We start from the raw sequence: 27069 nt of genomic DNA, 5'->3' as shown, positions 1-27069 counted from the left end.
CTCTTTCTCTCTCAAAATAAATAAATATTTAAAAATAATCCATACTACATATTCTCTAGCCCGATTAACCTTCCTATAGAACAACTTCATACAGTCTTCCCTTTGCTCAAAGACTATCAATGGCTGCCTTTTGCCTATGAAATCAAGCACAGCCTTCTAACTCTGCTGGTCAGTGTCCCCTATAGTCAGGCCCAATGAACCCTTGCTTCACTGTGTACTCACCTGCCTTTATATTTTGCTTCGAATGTCATTGCTGTCAGATCCCTCTGCTGGAAATATTGCCCACCTTTTGATTCTCAAACCAAATACCATCCCCTTTCTTTAGTTTCCCATCATCACTCCTGTGCAAATTTTTTTCAATTTATTTAAAAAAAAAATTTTTTTTTTAACGTTTATTTATTTTTGGGACAGAGAGAGACAGAGCATGAATGGGGGAGGAGCAGAGAGAGAGGGAGACACAGAATTGGAAACAGGCTCCAGGCTCTGAGCCATCAGCCCAGAGCCCGACGCGGGGCTCGAACTCACGGACCGCGAGATCGTGACCTGGCTGAAGTCGGACGCTTAACCGACTGCGCCACCCAGGCGCCCCATTTTTCAATTTATTTTTTAAAAAATTAATTTATTTTTTAAATTTACATCCAACTTAGTTAGCATATAGTGCAATAGTGATTTCAGGAGTAGAATCCCTATGTATAACACCCAGTGCTCATCCCAACAAGTGTCTTCCTTAATGCCCCTTACCCATTTAGCCCATCCCCCCACCCACAACCCCTCCAGCAACCCTCAATTTGTTCTCTGTATTTAAGAGTCTCTTATGTTTTGTCCCCCTCCCTGTTTTTATATTATTTTTTCTTCCCTTCCCTTATGTTCCTGTTTTGTATTTTAAATTCCACATGAGTGAAGTCATATGATATTTGTCTTTCTCTAATTTCACTTAGCATAATACCCTCTAGTTCCATCCATATTGTTGCAAATGGCAAGATTTCAATCTTTTTCATTGCCGAGTAGTATTCCATTGTGTGTGTATGTATGTATGTATATGTATATATATGTATATATATGTGTGTGTGTGTATATATATATGTGTGTGTGTATATATATATATATATATATATATATATATATCCATCCATTCATCTGTTTATCCATTCATCTTCTTTATCCATTCATCTGTTGATGGACACATTTGGGTTCTTTTCATACTTTGGCTATTGTTGATAGTGCTGCCAGAAACATTGTGGTGCATATGTACCTTCAAAACAACACACCTATATCCCTTGGATAAATACCTAGTAGTGGAATTGCTGGGCCATAAGGCAGTCCTATTTTAAAATTTTTGAGGAACCTCCACACTGTTTTCCAGAGTGGCTGCATCAGTTTGCATTCCCACCAGCAGTGCAAAAGAGATTCTCTTTCTCTGCATCCTTGCCAACATCCAATGTTGCTGAGTTGTTAATTTTAGCTATTCTGACAGTGTGAAGTGGCATCTCACTGTGGTTTTGATTTGTATTTCCCTGATGATGAGTGATGTTGAGCATTTTTTCATGTGTTGGTTGGCCATCTGGATGTCTTCTTTGGAGAAGTGTCTATTCATGTCTTTTGCCCGTTTCTTCACTGGATTAGTTTTTTTGGGTGTTGAGTTTGAAAAGTTCTTTATAGATTTTGGATACTAACCTTTCATCTTATATGTCATTTGCAAATATCTTCTCCCATTCTGTAAGTTGCCTTTTAGTTTTTCTGATTATTTCCTTTGCTGTACAGAGGCTCTTGATGAGGTTTTTGGTTTCCCTTGCCTCCAGAGACATGTTGAGTAAGAAGCTGCTGTGGCCGGGGTCAAAGAGGTTTTTGCCTAGACTCCCATGCAAATTTATATCTGCCATTTTTTAACTCATATGGCACTTTGTACCATGCCTAGAACACATGTTGCCTTTTCTCAGGGTAATTTATGTTTGTGCCTTATTTTTCATACTAGATTGTAAACTTCTCATCTTACTCATCTTTGTATCCTCCTAAATACCTTGCATATAATAAAAAAAAAAAACCTGGCATCATTATTTGTAGTATGAATAAATGTCCTCACCTCAAAGCTCTGTCGGCTGAATAAAGACAAGCATTTAAAATACTTTTGAGGGGCGCATGGATGGCTCAGTCGGTTAAGCATCCAACTTCAGCTCAGGTCATAATCTCACAGCTAGTGAGTTTGAGCCCCACGTTGGGCTCTGTGCTAACAGCTCAGAGCCTGGAGCCTGCCTCAGATTCTGTGTCTTCCTCTCTCTCTGCCCCTTCCCTGCTTACACTCTGTCTCTCTCTGATCCTCAAAAATAAACAAACATTAAAAAAATTTTTTTTAATAAAATATTTTGAAACTTCAAAATTATGACGTATGGTTTACTTACCCCAAGTAAAGTATTTTAAAATATAAAATATCCATTTGATCAATATTTAAGTAAATTCTAGTAAGTCTGTTGGGTAAGATTCTGCATTTGGATCTTAACATACTCATTTGTTCTTAAAGGAGTATTCAGTATAGTGATACAGACCTTGGTTCATATCCAGCTTTTGACCTTTACTGGTATGGGATTCTGGGATATATATTTTTTTAATGTTTATTCATTTTTGAGAGAGAGAGAGAAAGAGAGAGCAGGCTCCAGGCTCTGAGTTGTCAGCATGAGCCCGACACGGGGCTTGAGCCCACGGACTGCAAAATTGTGACCTGAGCTGAAATAGGAGGCTTAACCAATTGAGCCACCCAGGCACCCCCTGGGATCTTTAAAGCTGTAGTCTCCTCATCTGTAAAATGAGAATTAAAAATAACCATATCATGGAGTGCCTGGGTGGCTGGTTTTGGCTCAGGTCATGATCTCATGGTTTCATGAGTTCGAGCCCGCATTGGGCTCTTCGCTGGCAGCACGAAGCCTGCTTGGGATTCTTTGTCTTCCTCTCTCTCTACCCCTCCCCCATTCACACTGTCTCTGTCTCAAAACAAAGAAATAAACTTAAAATAACCACATCACAAAGTATTTTAAAGATTAAATGAGATTATATGGTAAAATACTTAGCATAGTGTCTGACACATTGTACATGTTCAATAAATGGTTGCTATTTTTTCAAGTTAAATCATAACCTATTTCAAGAGATAGATTTTTGTATTCTAAAGTTGTGCTAATATGGTAGATACTACCCACATGTGGTAACTGAGCTTCCAAATTGTGGCAAGTCTGAATTGGGATGTGGGTAAGTATAAAAATCACAATGGATTTTTAAGACTCAGTATAGAAAAAAGGAAGGGGTGCCTGGGTGACTCGATGGGTTAAGTATCTGACTCTTGATTTCAGCTCAGGTCATGATCTCAAAGTCCTGGGATCAAGCCCCACCTCAGCCTTGGCTCTGTGCTGAGCTTGGAGCCTGCTTAAGATCTCCCTCCCATTCCTGCAGCCCCTCCCCACTTCCCCAATTGCACGTGCATGCTCGTGCACTCTCTCTTGCTCTCAAAAAGGAAAAAAAAATTTTTAAGTAAAATATTTTATTAATACTTCTTTTATATTGACTACATATTGAAGTGATATTTTAAATAAATGGGGTTAAATAAAATGTATTGTCAAATTAATTTCACCTCTCAAAAGTAAAAACTGTTTTTACTTTTTACAACGTAGGTACTAGAAAACTTTACGTTATATATGTGTCATGCGTTGTATTTCCATTGGGCAGTACTGAGCTAAAGTCTCTGGTCAAGGACAGAATTTGGTATACAAATGTTCAACTAATATTTGGCTGACTGATACACTAAATCTCTTCATCATTTTATTATATTGGCACAATTAAAAGCATAGAGTCTGTATTTTTTTAAGTGTACACAAATCAAGACAGATTTCCAGAGTGTTTATTATTAGAGAATCTCATATGTAAATGAGTTATTTACTCAGTAAGTTTTTGGTAATTTTCTCCTGCAAATCTTTAAGCACTGAAGCAAAACTCTTCAAACAGAGCTTTGGGGAAATTTGTGAGATTAAGAATGGGAATGACCTTTTATTTGTCAATAAAATCTTGGTTTAAAAAAAAGGAATGGAGATGACCTTTCCAGGACTAAGTAACCCAATTGCTGAAATTAACTTTGGCAAACGACAATTAATCACAAATTGTCAGTAGGCCAACTATGTTGTCAAATCTAATGGGCAAATCAGGATCACTGATGCCCTTTGGCTCCTGCATTTTCCTGCTCTTTATAGCATATCTAACCTGCAGGATTCCAGGAAGCAAAGAATGGGAGCAGATGCTATGACACTCTCCCGTTGGTTTAAGACATGCTGGCTAACTCCAGAGACCATTTGGTCTTCTTCCATAGTGTTCCTTAAGCATGGAGCAAATGCCTCTGATGGTTCTCAACACAGGCAGAATTAGGGCCAGACAATACTTTCTGAATGTATCACTCCTTTAGCCTATTGGATTTGCAGCCAACAAACTCTCACTGAAAGAAATGCATTGATTGGTTCTATTCTAAGCTTTTGGTGGGAGTGGGGAGGAGGCTTGAATATGATTGTTTGAATTGCTCCAGAATTCACCAGAGTGCTTCCTACCCTTTTCTTCCAACATCTCTTGACTCTCCTTCAACCACTAATACCTCCACCACCATCTCACCACCACCACCACCAGTGGTTAACATTTATTTAGTGCTTATTACATGCCAGGCACTTTTCTCAGTATTTATCTGTTATTACCTCACTGCATACTCAAGTCATTCTTTAAATGAGATACTACTTCTAATTTTTCAAGATGAGGAAACTGAGGTAGAGTAACTAAGTAAGTTGCCCACGGTCACACAACTAATAACTAGAGCAGCCGGAAAGAGAAATGAGGCTGCTGATCTTGGTGCTCAAGACCCTACACTATGCCATCTGGAGAAGATTCTGACTAGTCTGTATAACATAAAGGAAGAGATCTGCTTGGCCAGGGCAAGCCTGGACCTGTAGGTTATTCCTTAGGCTGCTCTGGCACCTAGAGGTATAGAATTTTTTACTTCCAATCTTTTGTGGCCTTTGAGAGAATGATAAACGTCTATAATGGCCGATGGCATTTTCCTGGATGCCTAAAGCTAGTCTTTAATCACAGGGTATTGTTTGAAGTCTTGCAACACATAATATTGTTCATTGGTTTGAACAAAGATGTGTATCATTTAGTGAGAATAAATCATATTTCTTATGGTGCCTTTGGGTACTTTTTGGTCTCTAAGGACATGGAAAATGGAAGTACTGCATATTCTTTGCAAGTTTTGTTTTCTACCATCTTCCTACATACTTCTGCTCTCCAGGGAGCCCCCTAGTGTTTCTTTAGCCTTGGAGACTGGCTTAGGTCCATCAAGGCATAGGGTGGAGAGAATGGATACAGAGGGAAAGCAAGAATGTGAGCAAAAATGGAAACTATTGATCCACTACTTCATCAGGTTACATGTGCTTCATTCTGAAGAAGTACATTGGCTAAGCTCAAGTAGACTCTATATAAGATGTGTACAAATGCCCCTAACTTTTTTTTTTTTTTTTTTTTTTTTTTTTTTTTTTAGCAGCAACCTGATTGATTTTTCTTTCTGAATAGTTTGGAGGAGTAGGGAATAATAAATGAAACACTTTCTTTGCTCAAAGATCTACACCCTAATGAATGGGAGAAACACCAATTAAATATCCAAAAGTCCTTCATGACTGAAGATTATGACATTAAAGCAAATAAAGTCTTTATCAAGAAACACAGTATGATTAATTTTAAATGGAATTGTCTTTACACAGTTTCCAAATTTGCCATAGGCTCACAGAATGTTAGAATGGGATAAATTATTAGAAGTTTTCTAATTTCCTCATCTTTTATATGAGGAAACTGAAGCCCACAGAAAAGTGTGTTAGAGTCAAAGATTTGGTTTCATACTCTCACTTCTTTGGATTTTTCCTTTACAAATGAAATTATTTGCTTAATTTGCTTGCTTGAACTAAGCTTCCTGATTCTCGTAGTATTAATTTCAATTTGTTTACAGAGCTGAGAATATCATCAGTACTGCTTTCAATATATTCATAAAATGATAGTTATAATCAGGTGATAAAGGCACTTTTAAATTAATATGGAATTATCTCTTACTATATAATTGCAAACAGGATCCTCATCTAGAATTTCTATTTTTTTTTAAAAAAATTGCCTGTTAATATAAACAAAAGCAAGCAGTCAGATGAGCACCCATTTTCCTTGACTAAGGATCAATGTACCTGCCCACTAGGATGACACCAAACACAAAGATACTATAAATTGTGTAATAACTAAAAATACATATTTCACATACATATAGATGGCATATATATTTTGTTTAGGCAGACTACACTTAGAATACTTAGCAGGGCACAGTAAGTCCTGAAGACATTTGAGTACATACATAATAACAATTTATTGAGTCGTACACTTATTAAAGATTAAAAACAAAACAAAAAACCTTGGACGTGCAATTGATCTTTTAGTTATTTGTAATGTCAGATTTACTGTATCTTAATTACGACTGATACTTAAAAGAGTGGTTTGAAACACTTTTTTTCCCCCTGTTTCTTCTTCGGGTTAATTATCTTTCAATAAACGAAGTTATTTTAAAAGATCTTGTGATCTCCTTCGAAGGCGAGAAAGCTTTAACTTACCCATTTGCGAGTAAGATGGTGTAGTAATTATGTCCAGACCTTTGTAGAATAACACGCGAGGCCATCTCTAGGTGGGGGGGGCGCGATACGATACTGAAAATGTTTCTTTCACTTCGCCCTCCTCCGCGGCCTGATATGTTTACGGGTATTTCAGGCAACGGTAGTCAGAGAGCAAATGGGTCGCTGAACTAAAGAACCTTTCCCAAAGATGCTATTGTTCTATTTCCACCCCACAGATTCTCAAAATCCAGTTTGTTTTTTCGGAATTCCACCTGAGGGCAGTTGCTTGGGAAACATATCCAGTACACTTGGTTTAATACATTTAAAAAACGATTTGCTTTTATGTTTTTATCGTGAGTATAAACTCCCATTCTCTGACATTTCGGCTACTTCCAGTCCAACCGCCAGGCGATTTTCTCACTCAGCGGCAGGTCAAGGAACCTCGGCTTGAAAAAACGCTGCAAAACATCCGGTAAAAGGGGGAAGACTACGACTCCCAGAACGCAGTGCTTCCCGGTCTTGCCCGGCTGCCCAATGACCAGACTTCGCGAGCCTCCTCTCGGCCCCATTGGTCAGTTTTCTTGTCAGTGAAGGAAGAAACAGACGGCCCCGGAGGTCACATTTCCCGCCACGGCAAGGCGCAGCTTCGTAAAGCCGAAGAAGAAAAAGTTCTCGATTGGACACTCACTATTTTGGCGTAAGAGGAATCAGCCAATCAGAATGTGAATATCCCCAGAAAAGCCCCGCCCCTTCTCAACGTAGCCTTTGGTGGCGGGAAAAGTTCGGAAGTTTTCGCGCCGGGGCGGGGTCAGCTGGGGACCCTTCGCGCGGGCTTGGAGGTAGCAGTTCCTAGGCTGGGAGCATGGCGGGGACCGTGGTACTGGACGACGTGGAACTGCGAGAAGCGCAGAGAGATTACCTGGACTTCTTGGATGACGAGGTGAGAAAGGCACGGGGTCGCGAGTCTCTGTTGCTTGGAGCCCCTGGGGACGCTGACGGGCCGAGGTTGGCTATGGCAGATGCCGCTCCACGCCGAGCGGTGGCTGGGCTCCCGGAGCTCCCGAGAGGACTGCTGGGCCTCCGGACTGTTGCGCCCGGACCGGCCCCCTCAGGACCTTTCCATGCCCGATCTAGTAACGTTTCTCCCGGTGGAATCCGTCGTTAGCTTGTAGCCTGTAGGTGCATCCTTGACAGAGTTATCCTGTAACTTCTCCTAAGTGCAAATGATAGCGGGGTCTCGCGAAAGGCGACGGGTTTCTTTCAAGTGCACACAAAATAGCAAAGCTCCCTTTGACCTTTTGGAAATCACTCCCTGCTTTCCGAATTTGGAGGGAGTGTGGGGGAAAGAGTGCGTTAGAACGGTAATGACCCGCTACGTTGTAGTTGCGCAGATTCTAATCACTGACTTCCTACGTGGCAGAAAAGATTTCTTCCTAATTTGGCCTCATTCTTTTTCTATGCCACAGGAGATGCAGAGGAAAAGTATTTGGTATGCTGGTAAAGGGGGTTTTGTATGCCATCCATGATTGGAAGCCTTAGAATACTGGTAAAGCATTTTGAAAGGTTGATAATACTGTATCTGTAAACAAATAGCGAAGGCTCCCTATTCCTTTAGGTCTGGATATGAGAGAACTCTTTCCTATTCTACATACAGCTGATCGAGAAATAAAATCTCTTAATTCCTTACATAATTCTTAAATGAAAAGTCATTTTGATATGCTAATCTTGTTTTGACGAGATTTTTACTCGTCCTTGTAGACTTATTATTATGAGCTTGTTTTAATTCCCCATTAAAAGTTGAGAAATGACTGCATACAGAAAAGTTGTAGTTGTCAGTAGAAATAATAGCATGGGCGTTGAGGAAATCATTATAACTCCTGCAATGGCCTTGTAGGGTGTATTTGGAATTTCAGGTAGTGAGTGAAAATGTGGAGAAATTGGGGGTCAGGTGTGCTGCAGAGAATGACCTTTATCTTGCCGTGAGAACTGCTTCTGTTTAAATACCATCTTATATTTGAATTTATGGCTGTTGTGATATGTGGTGGCTGTTTTGTAGGAAGACCAGGGAATTTATCAGAGCAAAGTTCGGGAGCTGATCAGTGACAACCAATACCGGTTGATTGTCAATGTGAATGATCTGCGCAGGAAAAATGAGAAGAGGGCTAACCGGTAAGTGGCAAGGGTTTCCAAGAGGATATCCTGGCTCCGAGTGAGAATGGCTCCCTTTTCTTTTCTCCGTATTGGAACAGGCTTCCGAGGAGAGGATCTGGATGAGATGTTTTTGACCCTCATTGCCTTACCACCTATGTTTTTTTCCTTCTTCCCAAAGTGGGTGGTAGGCATTTTCCTCTGGAGAACTCCCCCTTCCATGTTTAACTGAGTATCATTTCTGCATGGTTGAGAAGTTGAACTAAAGTTTGCCGTCAGTTCTGATACAATTTACTGAGTCTTGTAAGATGGCAGGAGAAAGGAGGAGCTAGATTTTCCACTTGTTGTTTTGATCATCAAGGAATGTCCACTTTTGTTTTTGAGGGTCAGTTTTTAAATTTTTCTCTCTCTGCTTAATAATTCTTTCTCTTAACCATCTGCAGCCTCCTGAGCAATGCCTTTGAGGAGCTGGTTGCCTTCCAGCGGGCTTTAAAGGATTTTGTGGCCTCCATTGATGCTACCTATGCCAAGCAGTATGAAGAGTTCTACATAGGATTGGAGGGCAGCTTTGGCTCTAAGCATGTGTCTCCCCGGACTCTCACTTCCTGCTTCCTCAGCTGTGTAGTCTGTGTGGAGGGCATTGTCACTAAGTGTGAGTGGCTTCAAATAGGGGACTAAGGGAATGGAGGTGGGATAGACTTAGGGGGGGCTGGGAAACCAGAAGAGGCTGAGAGGAGCTGGGTAGCATATAGCATTGAACTTACAGGATGAAACTGGAAGGAGCTGTGAGTGTGCACCATTAGGGGGTCCAGAATAATGAATTCTGCTGAGAGTAGGGGAATCTTGGCAATCTCTTCATTCTAATTCTTAACTCCTGTGACTTCTTGGACAGGCTCGGTTATACTTTAGATTTTATACAGATATGTTGATGTTTTACATGTAAATATAAAGATGAGTAAATGGTAAGTATTAATGAAGTAGCTTCAACTAGTCAGAAGAATACAGTATTTGGAGTCATGACAGGCTTGCCTGGGTCAGATTTCACCTCTGTCACTGTCTAGTTGCATGACTTTCTATGCATGTTTCTATTCCTAGGCTCTCTAGTTCGTCCCAAAGTCGTCCGCAGTGTCCACTACTGCCCTGCTACCAAGAAGACTATAGAGCGACGCTATTCTGATCTCACCAGCCTGGTGGCTTTTCCGTCCAGCTCTGTATATCCTACCAAGGTGAGGGGAATGAATTAATTGGCCTTCTTTGGAGGTTGGAATCAAAGATGTCTGTTTTCATGCAAATAATTGTGTAATGTTTGAAGTCTTCTAGAAGTAAATAAGCTGAAAAGTAAGCATTAATTTAAAGGAAAGATTGGTTGCTAGCCAGAGTTTAATATGGAAAGCCTTCAATTCTTTTTTTTTTTTTTTAAATGAATACTCACTTTAGAAAATCTGGCAAATTATGAAAGTGTGGAAAAAAGCCATCAGTCTACATTGATCTTTTAGCAAAGTTATATACAAGTTTATAATCTACTTAAAGTAATATGGGAGAATACTTACGCTATATTGCTGCTATGAAATCTTTGCAAATATTTTACTTTGGGTTTGGGAGAAGAATGGCATTGGAAATGGCTATATTCTTAGTGGTCAGATTGATCTGAATTGAGGATGTTGTGAGACCCTCTTATTTATTGAGACAGAAGATGATTAATATTGGTTACTTGATGTCTGAATTCATTCTATCAAGGAATACCTTTCCCTGCCATCAAATAATAAGTGAGAACCACTGCATCCAAAGAATTGTTAAGTTCTGTGGCAGACACAGATATGAATGAGACCCAGTTCTTGTTTTCAACTCAGCTAGTGCAGGAATCTTAACATAAAACAAGAATGAATATCTTAGAATTGTAACTGAAGCATACTTTAGAATCCTTTAGTCAGCCTCTAGGTGAAATGCTGAGGTTTGGAGAGGTTAAGTGACTTGCATATGGTCTCAGTTAGTGATGACCCTAGACTAGAATACATGTCTTTTTATTTTCAGGCCAGTTGGGTTTTCTAAGTCACCCTGCTCTCTTCTTCATTAAGAGCCCTCCTTCTAGAATGTCTTCAGTAACTACTGAGGGAGTATTCTTCTGTTGATTACTGGGGCCAGGCTTCTTTGCTCAAGACCTGAAATACTTTGGACTCCTGGAGGTCATCTAGTGTGGTACTTAAGAACATGGCTTTGGAGTTATACTTGCCTCAAGTCTGGGCCCTGCAATTTCCTGTGTGACTTTGGGGAACTCTTCAGCCTCAGTTTCCTTATTTGTTAAATGTGAAAAATACCTGCTAAACGGAATTGTTGTGATGCTTATATGAGATAATCTCATGAGATGGTAGCACAATGCCTTGTACATAGTAAGCACTTAGTAAGTAACAGCCGTTGTGTGTTTAGAAAACTCAAATGGCAAGAAATCAAAGTTTAAAATGTTTTCACTGAAGTTTAATATACATACAGGAAAGCTTATAGGAGTTTGCAGCTCAGTGAAATTTCACCAACTGAATATACCTGTAGAATCAGCATCCAGACCAGGAAATTGAGCCTTCCTAACATTCAGAAGTTTTTGAAGGCCCACATTCCCCAAGGCTTAACCCTATCCTGATACTTAGCTTGCCTGTTTTTATATTTTATCTGAATACTCCCATGTTGGGCTGCCTTTGTTCAATAGATATTTATGAGATTCATCCATGTTGTAAATAGGTGTGTTTTATACATTTTCATTGTTGTATAGTGTTCATTTGTGTGGATATGCCACATTTATTTAACATTTGGATATTTTCTAATTTGGGGCTATTAAGAATAATACTGCTGTGAACATTGTAGTATGTGGCTTTGGGCAAATGTTTCTGTCAGGTATGACCTAGGAGTGGAAATATTGCATCATAGTAAAGGGGAAATAAGAATCTTAATTTAGATGTTAATATAGCCATGATTCCTTCAGACTGTAGTTGTCCCTCCCATTAAATGATTTGTTACTAGAACAGATGGGAATAGAAGAAGCTAGAGAAGACATTTGGCTTGTTTTGTTCCTAAATACTAAAACCTCAGGTCATTTTCAAATTGTATGTGTTTCCTATAAAAAATGAGTATCGCATTTTTAAGACCAGGACGAGATAATGCTTTTCTGTGTGTCTTTTTCAGGATGAGGAAAACAATCCCCTTGAGACAGAATATGGCCTTTCTGTCTACAAGGACCACCAGACCATCACCATCCAGGAGATGCCAGAGAAGGCCCCTGCTGGCCAACTCCCCCGTTCTGTGGATGTCATTCTGGATGATGACTTGGTAGATAAAGTGAAGCCTGGTGATCGAGTCCAGGTGGTAGGGACCTACCGTTGCCTTCCTGGAAAGAAGGGAGGCTATACTTCAGGGACCTTCAGGTAAAGGGGCAGTTGTGAGATATTTGACTGCTGGCAGCTTACATTTCTTGTAGTATTCTTTTTTTTTTAAATTTTTTTTTTTTCAACGTTTATTTATTTTTGGGACAGAGAGAGACAGAGCATGAACGGGGGAGGGGCAGAGAGAGTGGGAGACACAGAGTCGGAAACAGGCTCCAGGCTCTGAGCCATCAGCCCAGAGCCCGACGCGGGGCTCGAACTCACAGACCGCGAGATCGTGACCTGGCTGAAGTCGGACGCTTAACCGACTGCGCCCCCCAGGCGCCCCAATTTCTTGTAGTATTCTTGAACCAGTTTGCCATATTCTGGAGCGTCACGTCAGACAGGTAGAGCAGACTACCTGCTTAGGAGATGGGATGCCTCCTCTCCATCAAATAAAATTGATAATACTATCTTATGCTAAAAGTGGGAGTTATTGAGAACATGGTTCCAGCCTCGTGGCTTACTTGGGAGAGTTTCTCACATATTCCCACCTCCTTCTCATCCACATTTCTGTCTGAAGCTCTGTGGGGCAGCAAAGAATAAATTCCTGAGATGAAGAATCATTGGCGTATTTGTGTCACAGACTGAGAGAGACTCGATTGTTGAATTCAGAACAACTTGTCTTTTTCTCTTTTTTCCTTTATTTTTTTTCAACATGCTGTTGACTCTGATGTTAAGAATTGAAAACAGCAGGCTCCCTCTTACTCTCTTTGTCCCAGGACTATCCTGATTGCCTGTAACGTGAAGCAAATGAGCAAGGATGTTCAGCCTTCATTCTCTGCTGAGGATATAGCCAAGATCAAGAAGTTCAGTAAAACTCGTTCCAAGGTCTGAGCATCCTTTAGGGATCTGAGGGTGGGGATGGATTTGTTAGGGTTGTGTTTGGCCATAGGCCACCTTTCATCTTTGTACTGGATCAGGAGGAAGGTTTTCCTTTGAAGTATGTGGTGTTAGTTTTTAGTTTTGACCCAGTCAGCAGGTAAATGGGTGTTTTTGCTGTTTAATATTTCTGTTGTGTTACCTGCTGGGCTGCTGAGTGAACCTAATACAAATACTGGAATTAAAGAATATCAATGTACCAATGAGTACATTAGAATTGGAGAAAATATAGTTGACCCTTGAACAACACGAGTTTGAACTATGTGGGTTTACTTACTTGTGGGTGTTTTCTGATAAATACAAGTACTGTAAATGTATTGCTTTTCCTTATGATTTTCTTAATGGCCTTTTCCTTTCTCTAGCTAAATAGAGCATAGAATACATATCATATACAAAAATGTATTCATTGACTCATTTTATGTTCTTGGTAAGGCTTTACCCCAAGAATAGGGTATTAGTAAAGGTTTTGGAATCAAAAGTTATGCGTGATTTTTGACTGCGTAAGGGGGTTGGCACCGCTAACCTCTGCATTGCTCAAGGGTCATCTGTGTATGCCTGTGTGATAAAGGTCACTGGAAGCACAATACACATTCTTATTAAACCTAACATGTTGGGAACCTAGAAATACTTTTTTTCTTAAATATTAAACCCCTAAGCAAGTTTTGGAATCCAGGCTTTCTCTGTATCTGTTCTGATAATGGTCTGATCAGTATGATTTGTCTTAAAATCTTTTACAGTTAGAAACAGTGTCTATATTTGCAGGTTTCTTCAAGTATTTTTATAGATTAAAGCATAAAGCGGAGCTCAGCAAAACCCCACTGAATCTCACCAGGCTTTTCATACCTTTTGTTATTCCTCCTATAGGATATCTTTGACCAGCTGGCCAGGTCATTGGCCCCTAGCATCCATGGGCATGACTATGTTAAGAAAGCCATTCTCTGCTTGCTCTTGGGAGGGGTGGAACGAGACCTAGAAAATGGCAGCCACATCCGTGGGGACATCAATATTCTCCTAATCGGTATGGCATTGGGGATTTGCTTTAGATTCTCGGTCTTCTCTTGTGGAGTGTGGTTGTGGGAATCTATAGTCTGTAAGATTATGTATTTTCTACGTAGTGTATTTTGGTTCTATCAAAGGGCAGAAGTCTTTTCTTAATATTATTCTCATTTTTGGGGTTCCTGATGTATAATATCTAAAATATATTCTTCCATGAATGGTGAAGGGAAAGTGAAAAGGATACTATTAACAACCAATTACTATAAATTTCTGTTATGCTCTTGGCAGAACTTGCTGGGCAGTGGGAGGAGTTTCCCAGCAAGTCACCACTACCCTCCTCCCCCCATCCCCCAAATTACAGGAGACCCATCGGTTGCCAAGTCTCAGCTTCTACGCTATGTGCTGTGTACTGCACCCCGGGCTATCCCCACCACTGGCCGGGGTTCCTCTGGAGTGGGTCTGACCGCCGCTGTCACCACAGACCAGGAAACTGGTAAGGGTATAAAGGTCTTTGGCAAAGGTCCAGCAGTGAGATCAAGCATAGATTCTTTGAGTTTGCTCTCGGCACTGGCCTATGTTGGGAAGATACACTTGAAAGGTTAGTTTGAGCCCGATCGTAGAGGACTTAGTAGCCTCTGGTAACAGTGGCTGAGTTATTTACGTCTTTGGGTGACCCTCTATTGACAAGAATGTCTTCAGTTTTTGAAGGAGAAGGCTTTGCAAATTGGAAGGGAGATAAAAATGAAGATTGTGCTATTTTACAAATTAGAGGAAGGGATTTGAAGACTAGTGAAAAGAGCAGAGCTCTAGTTGGGGAATCACATGAGGATGAAGATAAAGAGAGAATCCATGAGTAAAGTTTGTTGGAGGCTGGCTGCTGAGGGATCATACAGATTGGACTTTAAAAGGTTGACCCACCACGGTTTTTCTCTAAGACTCTAGGAACTTAACAGCTCTTCACTGTGTTCTCATGAGTGACAGTGAGTGCTTAGGAAGGAGATTGAAGTCTCTCCCCTCATCCCCTCCAACCTGGATAGTAGCACATATCTTTACCTCCTCATTTCCCAGGGGAACGCCGTCTGGAAGCGGGAGCCATGGTCCTTGCTGATCGAGGTGTGGTTTGTATCGATGAATTTGACAAGATGTCCGACATGGACCGCACGGCCATCCACGAAGTGATGGAGCAGGGTCGAGTCACCATCGCCAAAGCTGGCATCCATGCTCGGCTGAATGCCCGCTGTAGTGTTTTGGCAGCTGCCAACCCCGTCTATGGCAGGGTGAGTGGAATTAGGCACTTTACTGTTGTCCTCACCTTGGTTTGGTTTTGCTGAGTAACTGGGTCATGAAGTTTATTCTCAATGCCCCAGGGAAATAATAGGCCAGAGACTAAAGGAAGCTCATCCATCGCTTTGCTCCTGTCTTTGATATAGGGCAGTGGTTCTTCACCTTTTCATACACATCAGAATACCCTGGAAAGTTACTTTTAACAATAACTTTAGAAATACAAACAAGAAAACAAAAGTGACCTGCAGTCTCACAGCCCAGTAGCTTGAATTGGCATTACAACCAAAGTACTACATGCAGATGATAGGATATATAAACAGAACAGAGAGTACGATGTGGACATTAAAAGCCTTTTCTCTCCTATCCCTTTCCCAGGAGATAATCACTAACAGCTCTTGAGGGTTTAGGGAAACAACTTAAGCATGTACCAACAGCTACATGATCTCCTTGTTGACAAATTAGTCTGTTTATCTTTGTTTTTTACTATGATGATGATGTGCTAATGTGTAATCTTTTATATTTATCCATCTTGGCGTTTGCTGAATTTGGCCTTTATTTTTTCTTTCTTTCTTTTTAGTAGCTATCTTATTATACTTCATTGTATGGATTTATAGTAATTTGTTTAACTAGTGTCCTTTTGATGGGCATTTGGAGTTTTCCCTTTTTCCGCTTACTATTATGAAATAAAATTGCAATGAATATCCCTTTCTGTGTATTTTGTTACACGTTTGGAAATCTATCTGTATGATAAATACCTAGTAACAGAATCATTAATAACTTTAATTAGCCTCCTTGTGCTTTCTTCCCATTGATATCGCCTCCACTTTCCTTTTTCCTTATTTTCTGTAGTACGATCAGTACAAGACCCCTATGGAGAACATTGGGCTGCAGGACTCACTGCTGTCCCGATTTGACTTACTCTTCATCATGCTGGATCAGATGGATCCTGAGCAGGATCGAGAGATCTCAGACCATGTCCTTAGGATGCACCGTTACAGGGCACCCGGGGAACAGGATGGCGATGGTGAGGTCATGAGAAGAGTAAGATGGACTAATGGAAGGGAACCTAAACTGATGCTGTTATCTCAGGCCTGGGCCAGATGGTGGGAGGTGTTTCTGTTTCTGAGTTGATGTTGAACCCTTGTCTGCCTGGCCACTCCCTTCTTGCTCACTGGAAGTTACCCTGAGGTGTGTCTTTTGTCAGTTTTGTCTGGGAACACTTGAGCATCTGTGAACCAGGTGGTCCCACCTTTCTTATTTGTGGGCTCCACATGTCTCTGTCTATCTTTTCTTTGTTAGTCTTCTCTATCTTCAGAAGAAGCAATTTCTTACTCTCTTCTCCCCCAACTTGGGTTTTCCAGCTATGCCTTTGGGTAGTGCCGTGGATATCCTGGCCACAGATGATCCCAATCTTAACCAGGAGGACCAGCAGGACACCCAGATTTATGAGAAACATGACAACCTTCTGCATGGGACCAAGAAGAAAAAGTGAGCGGTCTTCATGTTTCTCCCTTGAGGGAACCTGAGATTTATGTCATATTAACACGTTTTTATGTGCTGCCCAGGCAGGATCATGCTTGGATTATAATGCTGTGGACCTGTTTTCTGGATCCCACGCATATACCCATTTTTCTGGCTAGTTGCTTTATGTTTGTGGTGATTAGGCTTAGTTCTGATGTTTTCTTAAAATGGAAGACTTTGACCACATGCCCAATGAATGGTGGGTGTTTCATGTCATCCTCATATATGAAGTACTACACAAATCATGTAGCTATTTGTGACAAATTTATGTTGAAGGGGCAGTAGATAGCAAGCACTGGGTGCTGTGCAGGTGGATTTGGATAAAGGAGACTAGGGATCAAGTGCTCAACACATGAAATGCAAGATCTTATACCTCTGCTTTGGGCCGTGGTACGGTAGGATATGTATAGTTTTCAAGCCTGTTCATTTAAGAACATGGAATTTGGAGTCAGAAAACTGAATTTGAGTCCATTTAAGCTACTCTGAGCCATAGTTTTTACCTAGGACAAATAATACCTAAACTTCACCTGTACTATTTACCTTACAAATAATATCTAAGTAAGTAGTAGCCACACAATTCAGGAAAGATATATGAAAGGGTCTTGTACACATTCTATATAAATGGGATTTATGATAACATATTCTAGATTGCATCTCTACTACTTGTCCTTGGCTTCTCTGAGGAGAGGCCAAGTCCCTATCCCAGCCAGTTGCCAAGGTGTGGCAAAGACCTAGAATTCACTGTGTGTGTGTCCAGGGAGAAGATGGTGAGTGCAGCTTTCATGAGGAAGTACATCCATGTGGCCAAAATCATCAAGCCCATCCTAACTCAGGAGTCAGCTGCCTACATTGCAGAAGAGTATTCACGCCTGCGCAGTCAAGACAGCATGAGCTCAGACACCGCCAGGGTGAGTGTCCACAGGGAAGATGGAGCTGGGAATTCCTTAAGTAGAAGGCTGGGGAGTCCCAGTTATCTGGGAGGTCTGAAAACATTAAAAAAAATTTTTTTTTTCAACGTTTATTTATTTTTGGGACAGAGAGAGACAGAGCATGAACGAGGGAGGGGCAGAGAGAGAGAGGGAGACACAGAATCGGAAACAGGCTCCAGGCTCTGAGCCATCAGCCCAGAGCCTGACGTAGGGCTCGAACTCACAGACCGCGAGATCGTGACCTGGCTGAAGTCGGACGCTTAACCGACTGCGCCACCCAGGCGCCCCTGAAAACATTTTAACTTAGTGACTCCTTATCTTTTTCTTTCTGGTCTGAAGGGCTTCCTGTTATACAATTCTTATCATTTCCTTTTACAAGGGAAAATGAAGTGAGAATGCCAGAGATGCCTGTATCTCATTGGTTCAGATGACATTGGCCTCCAGAAGCTACGATTCATTCAAACATAAGGAGCAACTTTTTGGGAACTGAACTGGTGTTTGTTCTTACATATAGGGTTAAGATAGGAAGAGCTATCCTCAAAGAGCTCAGATCTGGGATGGGGAGGCAGGAAGGTAGATGGAAAGATCATATGTGCATATTTATAGGTATATGCCACAGTGTGGTACCTAAAAGGGAATGAATGTGAAAGATGATTGGAGTATAGATGAAGAAGCTATTAGTTTTTCCTTTAGACTTTGTAGAAAGGAATGAGTGTGAGGGAAGAGGCTGTGATATTTGAGCTGGACTTCGGCAGATGATTAATTGGACAACCATGGTGATTATCCAAAGCTATTTCTAGAAATCTACCGGTGAATTTATCTGAATTTCATGGGGCATTGTAAGGATTTCAAAGCAGAAAGACCCAAGTCCAAGACCATTATTATGTGGTATAGACTCTTGGGTTTAGACACGATTCCAAATCACCTATTCCAGCCTCACACATAAACAGGCATTCCATTGTCTGGAATTTCTGCTAAGACTTCCTTGACACCTCCAGTGGCTGCATGCCTGGTACATCATTCTTAGAATATTCTTCTATTTATTGGGCTTGAACCTGCTTCTCCATGACGTAGACCTGTGGGTCTTAATTTTGTTTTCTAGTGATTGTGTATGACTTGTCTTCAGATTAAGCACCCCCTTTTCTTTTTAATTGTTTCTCTCATCATGTGAACGTGTTCCAGTGTGTCAGAAGCCCTCTCACTGGGTGTAATACGCTATTTTAGTTGTGGTCTTAGTAGGTCTGGTAAATCTCTCGATTTGGATTCTGTAGTTCTGCTAATGCAGGCTAGGATTTCACTCACTTTTTAGGTTATTCAAGAATTAGAGCTTTTAACGGAATGTGTAACCTCCAAACTCTGGTTTAACGGCTTCTAAACCATTAAAAGATTTGGTGAATTTATTTAAAAGTGAATATATTTGTTTTTGAACGTGGGATGGGGTATAAATGATAATTTGGGATGCTTAGAAGTAGACGTGACCAGCTCCATCACTGAAGGATCATACAGTGGGAAATGTGGGCATGCGACACAGAGAACTAGCTCTATGTTCTGATCCCAAGTCTTCAGCCATTTTTTGGCCTTTCACAAATCCATTCACTCTCAGGTTGTGAGTTTTTTGTTTTTTGGGTTTTTTTTATCCAAAAAATGAGAAGGCCAGGAGTGCCTGGGTGGCTCGGTTGGTTAAGCATCCGACTTTGGCTCAGGTCACAATCTCACGGCTTGTGGGTACGAGCCCCGCATCGAGCTCCGTGCTGACACCTTGGAGCCTGGATCCTGCTTTGGATTCTGTGTCTCCCTCTTTCTCTGCCCCTTCCCTGCTTGTACTGTGTCCCTTTCTCTCAAAAATAAAAAAATAAACATTAAAAAAAAAATGAGAAGTCTAGGTAATGTCAGGGATGCTCAACTGGCACATCAGAATCCCCTGAAACTGAAAAAGTATACACGACCAGTCCTAAACACAGATATTCTGACTCATTAGTCCAGAGATACCATTTAGCCAATAGTATTTAAAAAAGAAGCACGCCAGTTTGGTGTGCACCCACGCCCATGAGAACCACTTGATGGGAGTGTGCCAGAATGCTCCTCCTCTGGACTTGAATTTACCCTACTTTAAAAATTTGTCCTCAGGGGTGCCTGGGAGGCTCAGTTGGTTAAGTATCCAACTTTGGCTCAGATCTCCTGATCTCATGGTTTGTGAGTTTGAGCCCCACATCAGGCTCTATGTTGACGCCTTGGAGCCTGGAGTCTGCTTCGGATTCTGTGTCTCCCTTTCTCTCTGCCCCTCCCCTGCTTGTATTCTGTCTGTCTCAAAAATAAATAAACATTAAAAAAAAAAATTTCCTCCCCTGCCTTAGTGTGACCTTGCACAAGTTACCTAAAGCCCTGAGTTCCATTTTCCTCATCTATAAAACTTGGAGAAGTTATTGAGAATATTAAATGATGCAGTTGATACAAAAAGCAAAGCTCTTAGAGCATCGCAGGCTGGAAGTGAAGGATTATCATTCTTCTTTCATTATTGTAGTCTCTTTAGCCTTTTCTCTTTCCGTCTATAAGATGTCTCATTTTTTTCTTCCCTGTTCACCTACTCTTTTCTCCTTCAACACTCATATCTCCTTGGTTATTTTTATCTTTCTGAATTTTATAAGGTGTTTATGTAGAATACAGAGCTCTGAATCCTTGCTTGTACTTCCTAGAGTCATCCTGGTAGTATATTCATCCTTTTCTGTGCAGTGGGAATGACAGGCATGCCTAAGGAATTCTAGACAAATAATCCTCCCTTGTTTTCTTCCCCAGACATCACCAGTTACAGCCCGGACCCTGGAAACTCTGATTCGCTTGGCCACAGCCCATGCCAAGGCCCGCATGAGCAAGACTGTGGACCTGCAGGATGCAGAGGAAGCTGTAGAGTTGGTCCAGTATGCTTACTTCAAGAAGGTGAGGGTTCAGATGCTTGAGAACTTCTTCTGGGTAAATGTTGGTACTTAGGCTGCCCAGCTCTCCGTGGCTGACACCTGCATTTAGGTCACCAATGGAAAGCAACATTTAACTGAATGTGAGAACCAACTGGAAAGCTTTAAAATACTGATGCCAGAGCCTCTAGAGGCCCCAGAGATGATGATTTAATTGATGTGCTGCACCATCAAGAGATTGCTTCTCTGCCTACCTATACTTCCTTGATCTCGTAAAAATGTAGATGTTTCCAAAGGATTGACTTTGATGATCTTCCTCTTCCCTCTATACCTTTTCCCTTGCCAGTCTCTTGAAGTATCCCATTGGTATCTCAAAAACTCGCATCAGAAGTTGAACCATCGTGCTCTTAGGTGGAACTTGAGAAACTTAACAGAAGACCTTGGGGGAAGAGAAGGGGGAAAATAGTTACAAACAGAGAAGGAGGGAGGCAAACCAGAAGAGACTCTTAAATACAGAGAAGAAGCTGAGAGTTGATGGGGGAGGGAGGAGGTGGTGCGCAGGGGAGAGGGGAAAATGGGTGATGGGCATTGAGGAGGGCACTTGGGATGAGTACTGGGTATTGTATGTAAGCATGAATCACAGGAATCTACCCCCAAAACCAAGAGCACACTGTATACACTGTATGTTAGCCAATTTGACAATAAATTACATTAAATAAACAAATAAGCAAACTTAAAAAAAGGAGTATCTTACATGTTTATAGCATAAGTTACATACATTCAATACATATTCGGACATTCAGTGCAGATTTGGCTCCTGAAAGGAAACCATAATCCTTCTCTCTTGAGTAATTTCCTGGAAGGCTTTCTCCCAAACTTCAGGATGGTTTCTTACCTTCATGTAGGAACACCACAGGCTTTCAGTGACCTTTCGGATGACAGGCTTCAATGGGTGTCCCACCCCACAAGGATATCAGCCCAGTGGGATAATACAGTGTGTCATACAGGTTATGCCCAAAGAGCCAGCACACTGCCGGCATGTACTAGAAAACTCCATGGCCTAAGTTTTCTGTTCAGAAAAAGTTAAAGAAAAAGAAATGTAGTAGTTACACTATTACATATAAGTCACTGGTTGGTGCTGCAAAAGATATCCAGACTCAGTACAGTGCTGGCACTCAAAAAGTTGACAGTGTAATACTGGGAATTCAAATAAATTTCAATTGAAATATAAAACTGACTGAGCGCCTTCTAGGGGCCAGGCACTTCTAGATGGTTGGCATACAGTAAATAGATACGGAGAGACATGGAGCCTCCTCATAGCTCTTAAAAAAAAAAAAAGTTGAGGGGCGCCTGGGTGGCGCAGTCGGTTAAGCGTCCGACTTCAGCCAGGTCACGATCTCGCAGTCCGTGAGTTCGAGCCCCGCGTCGGGCTCTGGGCTGATGGCTCAGAGCCTGGAGCCTGTTTCCGATTCTGTGTCTCCCTCTCTCTCTGCCCCTCGCCCGTTCATGCTCTGTCTCTCTCTGTCCCAAAAATAAATAAACGTTGAAAAAAAAAAAAAAAAAATTTATAAAAAAAAAAAAAAAAAAAAAGTTGAGCTATCAAACTTGCCTCTTATTCCGTCTCTCAATTTCTGCTTGTGACATTTTGCTTATGTCATTTTAGACACCAAGACTTGAAGCCTTGCCTGACTTCCTTTTCCTCGTTGCACACCTCCTTTCCACTTTAGTGAATTACAGCACTCTGGGCTTTAATCGTGGGTCCCTAAGCTTTTCCTGGTTTACTCTTTTTGCTAGGGTGGGAGTTGTCTTAAATTTAAACACCTGATCTATAAAGAAATGAATTGTTTTCCACTTAACTATTATTGGCCAGCCTTTTTTTTTTTTTTTCATTTATTTCTTTGTACTGTAAACACTCATTAAGTACCTCCTATGTGAAAGGCATTGAACATACTTCTCAGCATTTAAAGATAGGTAGCAGCCTATTCCTGTGCCCCTGGTCCTGGGACTCAGGGGCAAAAGACGCTTAGTCATTAGACATGGAAGTTTTTTCTGCTGATAGTGTAGAAGGGACTCTTATTCAGAGTTTTTTATTCAGTTTCCCAGAATCAGTGACCCTTCCCACCCACCTGTGCTTGGCTTGGTCTTAGGTTTTAGAGAAGGAGAAGAAACGTAAGAAGCGAAATGAGGATGAATCAGAGACAGATGATGAAGAGGAGAAAAGCCAGGAGGACCAAGAGCAGAAGAGGAAGAGGTAAGGCGGAGCAAAGAGAAATGAGATAAAGACTGCAGTTAGGGCTGGGGAGAGGGGTGGAGGTGGACCAAGTACTGCTGGTCGACATCAAGGTTTTAGGGAAAGGGTGCCTAGATCTGCAGGGTTGGAAGCCAGAGATAACCTAGGCAGAGAGTGAGCAGGCCCCTCTGTTGTCTTTGGTATGGTGCTTTTGACCTCTTTCCTGCTAAAGCTAAGTACCAGGAACACTAACTCACTTGGGTTTTTGAGCATGTCTTTCAAAGTCCTTTCCTCACGATTACTTTTTCCTCTCATGCCTGTGGTTGAATTTATAAGGGCATGTGAGAGAGAAGAAGAGCATTGGGAAGCAGGGCCTGTTTGTGTTCTAGTTCAGAGGCTTTTGATCTCTTAAGAAAAAGTAGCAGTTTGTACAGGCCTGGGCCTAGTGTTTCACTTTGATTGTAGGTAGTTCTAGTTCTTTTTCTGTGGTCGGAGGCACAGGATGGATTTCCCCAAAGCCTTTCTCTTAATTGCTATGGGTATTTTAGGAGGAAAACTCGTCACTCTGATGCCAAGGATGGGGGCTCCTATGACCCCTATGACTTCAGTGACACAGAGGAGGAAATGCCTCAAGGTGAGTGAGTGTCCCCTATTGATTAAGAGGTGGTTCCTTTGCTGACTTTAGTTGCTCTGTGTACTGCATTATCTGGTGGGTTCCCATTTGGTTTCCTGCTCAGGGCCTTGTGTCCAAGAGGTTTGTCCTAAGAGAACTTAGGGAAATCCAGTCAAAACATTGGAAACTGGGCCCAGTTTGCTCAGTAGTTTGCTTCTTTGAGCTGTGCTTTTTGCCAAGCCTGGCTTAAGTATCCCAGACAATGTATGAGATGTCTGACCCCTTTACCCTGGCTGGCCCCTTAAGAACCTTAGGAAGTGAGTATTTGGCAGACTTAGTGAGAGGTGTGGTGAGTGGGGATTACTTGTCTAATGTCTGTGGAAATGGCTTCATCTGTTGTCTTCCTGTTATCTGCAACCATTTATCCTCTAAAGTGCATACTCCAAAGACCGCAGACTCACAGGAGACCAAGGAGTCCCAGAAGGTGGAATTGAGTGAATCCAGGTGAGTAGGAAAGTGAATGCCACATGTCCTTGAGGCAAGGACTTCTTTTCTGGGGAGAGGGTGTGAAACAAACTGGTTATCAGCAGAGCTCAAAATTGTAGGCCCAATGATTTTTAGAACATTTTATATTCTGATTATAATTTCAAACTTTAAAACAGTTGCAGAAATAGTGTAAAGAACTCCTTTATACCCTTTGCCCAGAATCCCCTGTTGTTTACATTTTATCATTTGCTTTATAAACGGCGCTCTATGAGAATTTTAAATATAGTGTCCTTGGGAGGTCAGGAAGGAGGAGAGTCTTGAAGCAAGAACAAAATTTTTGTCTTACTATAACTTTGGGTTCTTTTCAATAGGATACAGACACACATTTTTCTTTATTGAATTGTCGTTATTTGCTTTGGGATGAGGAATTGTTACCACTAGAGGTTCAGAAACAGTTTTATATATCTATTTTTATGTTTACTGGACACCAAAGAAAATCTATGATTATGGTTTGCTTTTTTTCTTTTAATAACTTAAGCACACAACAATATATTGACTGAAGACAATATGAAAACATTGAAAGGTATTTAGGAAAAAAACATTAAAATCAATTGCAGTTTCATCTCCCAACGACGACAACTGAAATATACATACGTACATTTATTTATTTATTTATTTTAAGTAAGTAATCTCTACACCCCATGTGGGACTGAAACCCGTGACCCCAATGTCAAGAGTTGCACACTCTTCCGACTGAGCCAGCCAGGTGCCCTTGAACTGTATTTTAAAACACATTCTCAGGAGCTTATATAGATTTTCTTTTTCTTTTTTTTTTCTTAAGTTTATTTATTATTTTGAGAGAGAGCACATGTATGCATGTGCGAGGAGGGGCAGAGAGAGGGAGAGACAGAGAATCCCAAGCTGAAAGTGCGGAGCCCAACGTGGGGTTTGAACCCACAAACCCTGTTGTGAGATCATGACCTGAGCCAAAACCAAGAGTTGAACACTTGACTGACTGAGCCACCCAGGCGCCCCTAGATTTTCTTTTTTAATGACTATAGTGTGGATGTATGAATTTATTTGCATTTGGACATAATGATGAACACTTAAGTAAAGCAGTTCTGTAAAACTGCTGTTGACAGTAAAACATTCTTATATTTATCACTGTGTACTCATGGAAGTGTAGTTGTAAGGTTAATTTCTAGAAATGGACTCCCGTGGTCAGAGGACATGTACTTAAAAATGCTCAAGCAGCTCTATAATAGAGGGAGTATTGGGGGATACCTGTACTGTGTTAACACTTAAGAGCATTTGGGCTTGTTTACTTCTTCACCCATCTTTTCCTGACTTGGGCAGGTTGAAGGAATTCAAGGTGGCCCTCTTAGATGTGTTCCGGGAAGCTCATGCACAGTCGGTGGGCATGAATCGCCTCACAGAATCCATCAACCGGGACAAAGAAGAGCCTTTCTCTTCAGCAGAGATCCAGGCTGCACTGAGCAAGATGCAGGATGACAACCAGGTCATGGTTTCTGAGGGCATCATCTTCCTCATCTAAGGAGGCCTCATCTCTGAACTTTGGGGTTCTGCCAAGGAAGTTTCTTCCATATTTCCTCTCCCCGCCAATCTTTCATTCCCCAGATAACAGTGTTAATTGAATTGAAGTTGAGGGATATGTGACAAAGCTGCCATAGGGTAAAGAGAAGAAAGTGGGCAAAGACTAAGACTGTTGCATGTGCATTCATTCATTCATCCATTGATTCATTCTCTCCATCTCCTACCCAGAACAAACCAAGCCATTGTTGGCTATAAATAACATATAACCTCTGAGAATCTGGGGGTACTGGACCACAGCTGGTTTTTGTTCATCCTTTCTGTGTTTGTTAGCTCTTTTTCTCTCTGAGCACATTGGTCTAGAACAGGCTTTGAGAGGTTCTGTGCTGGTGGAGTGAAGCTCTGAGGCAAGTCATGAAGGCCAAGAAAGCTTTCTCTGCTGTAGCACCAGTTAAGACTAATACATGCTTCTGACCCAAATATCTAGGACATTGAATAAACCTAACTATTTTTATATTATACACATGGCCTTAATACTGTGTGCTTTGGTAGACACATTTAATTTTGTTTTCCTTGAAAGCTGTGCCCTGCAGGTTTTGCTGCTTCCACATTTGCACCAAGTCACCACACGGTGGCAGCAGGCTGCTGTGCTGTCCTTGGGGGTTAGGTCTTTAGTCAGTTTTCTCCGTCAGTGACACCAGCATTTACCAGTTAAGCTTGTACAAATCATGTTTTGCCAATTTGACATCGCTAAATGGCCATGGGGGGCCGGTGAGTGAAAGTCCAGGAGAATTGACCCTTTTCCTGACTTTTCTGAGCCTGAATCAAAACCCCTTCCTGGAGAAGTAATACCTGGTATATCAGACACTTAAATATTGTGAGTACTTGCCGGTAAGAAGATCTCCTTACAGGATCTTTGTGAAACTACTTGCAGTTGGATGTTCAGCTCTTAGGGTTTGCTAGTCTTTTTGCACAGGAGTTTGCGGAGGGGAAGTGTGACTTTATGGGGGGCCTGCATCACATGAATTGGAAGCTGCTCTGAACAGGAGATCATGTTGGTTCTCCACACTGTGACTGGTGAAGTTCTTCCTTCTCCCTTGCTCATGAGGGGAGCACCTTACCCTGATACTATGGGACAGAAGATGGGGAGTTCCGGTTTTGTCTTTGTGATTTTGTTTGTTTGTTTGCAGATGTGAAATCCAAGTCCTATTGGAAGTAATCCAGAAAGCATAGTTCCACAGGAGAGGGCAATGGTATCAGAGGGAGGAATCTGACATTAATTGAACACTGACAATGAGTCCTATATTATGCTCTGAATTGGTGCAAATACGGGACTGGATGCTCTTGAGGCCTACTGGTTGAGGATATACACATCTAATGTGTCAGTGAGAAATTTTAAAATATAATGAGGGTTACATCCAGTAAGAACTATAGACATTGAGAGGGCCATGAGA

General features: G+C 41.4%; 1 protein-coding gene and 1 long non-coding RNA gene across 2 annotated transcripts in view; one reads left to right on the top strand and one right to left on the bottom strand.

The window, feature by feature from the left end:
• Positions 1-7526, bottom strand: part of LOC125166042 (uncharacterized) — a 72842-nt gene extending 65316 nt beyond the window's left edge. Inside the window, exon 1 of the long non-coding RNA XR_007152321.1 lies at positions 6660-7526. This is a non-coding gene — a long non-coding RNA (uncharacterized LOC125166042). The remainder of the gene's footprint in view (positions 1-6659) is intronic.
• Positions 7439-26136, top strand: MCM3 (minichromosome maintenance complex component 3). The gene is made up of 17 exons (XM_047859679.1): positions 7439-7599; positions 8716-8828; positions 9251-9459; positions 9903-10033; positions 11979-12217; positions 12937-13045; positions 13961-14114; positions 14454-14585; positions 15161-15369; positions 16226-16400; positions 16738-16864; positions 17655-17805; positions 20620-20760; positions 22883-22986; positions 23514-23599; positions 24013-24082; positions 25421-26136. The coding sequence occupies exons 1-17, from the start codon at positions 7522-7524 to the stop codon at positions 25617-25619; spliced, it is 2427 nt and encodes an 808-aa protein (XP_047715635.1). The 5' UTR covers positions 7439-7521; the 3' UTR covers positions 25620-26136.
• The last annotated feature ends 933 nt before the right edge of the window (positions 26137-27069 follow it).

This window comes from Prionailurus viverrinus, chromosome B2 (genome assembly GCF_022837055.1).
Source record: "Prionailurus viverrinus isolate Anna chromosome B2, UM_Priviv_1.0, whole genome shotgun sequence".
In the NCBI taxonomy this organism is placed as follows: domain Eukaryota; kingdom Metazoa; phylum Chordata; class Mammalia; order Carnivora; family Felidae; genus Prionailurus; species Prionailurus viverrinus.
The sequence above is the reverse complement of the archived record's forward strand: the minus strand, read 5'-3'. Positions and strand labels throughout refer to the sequence as shown.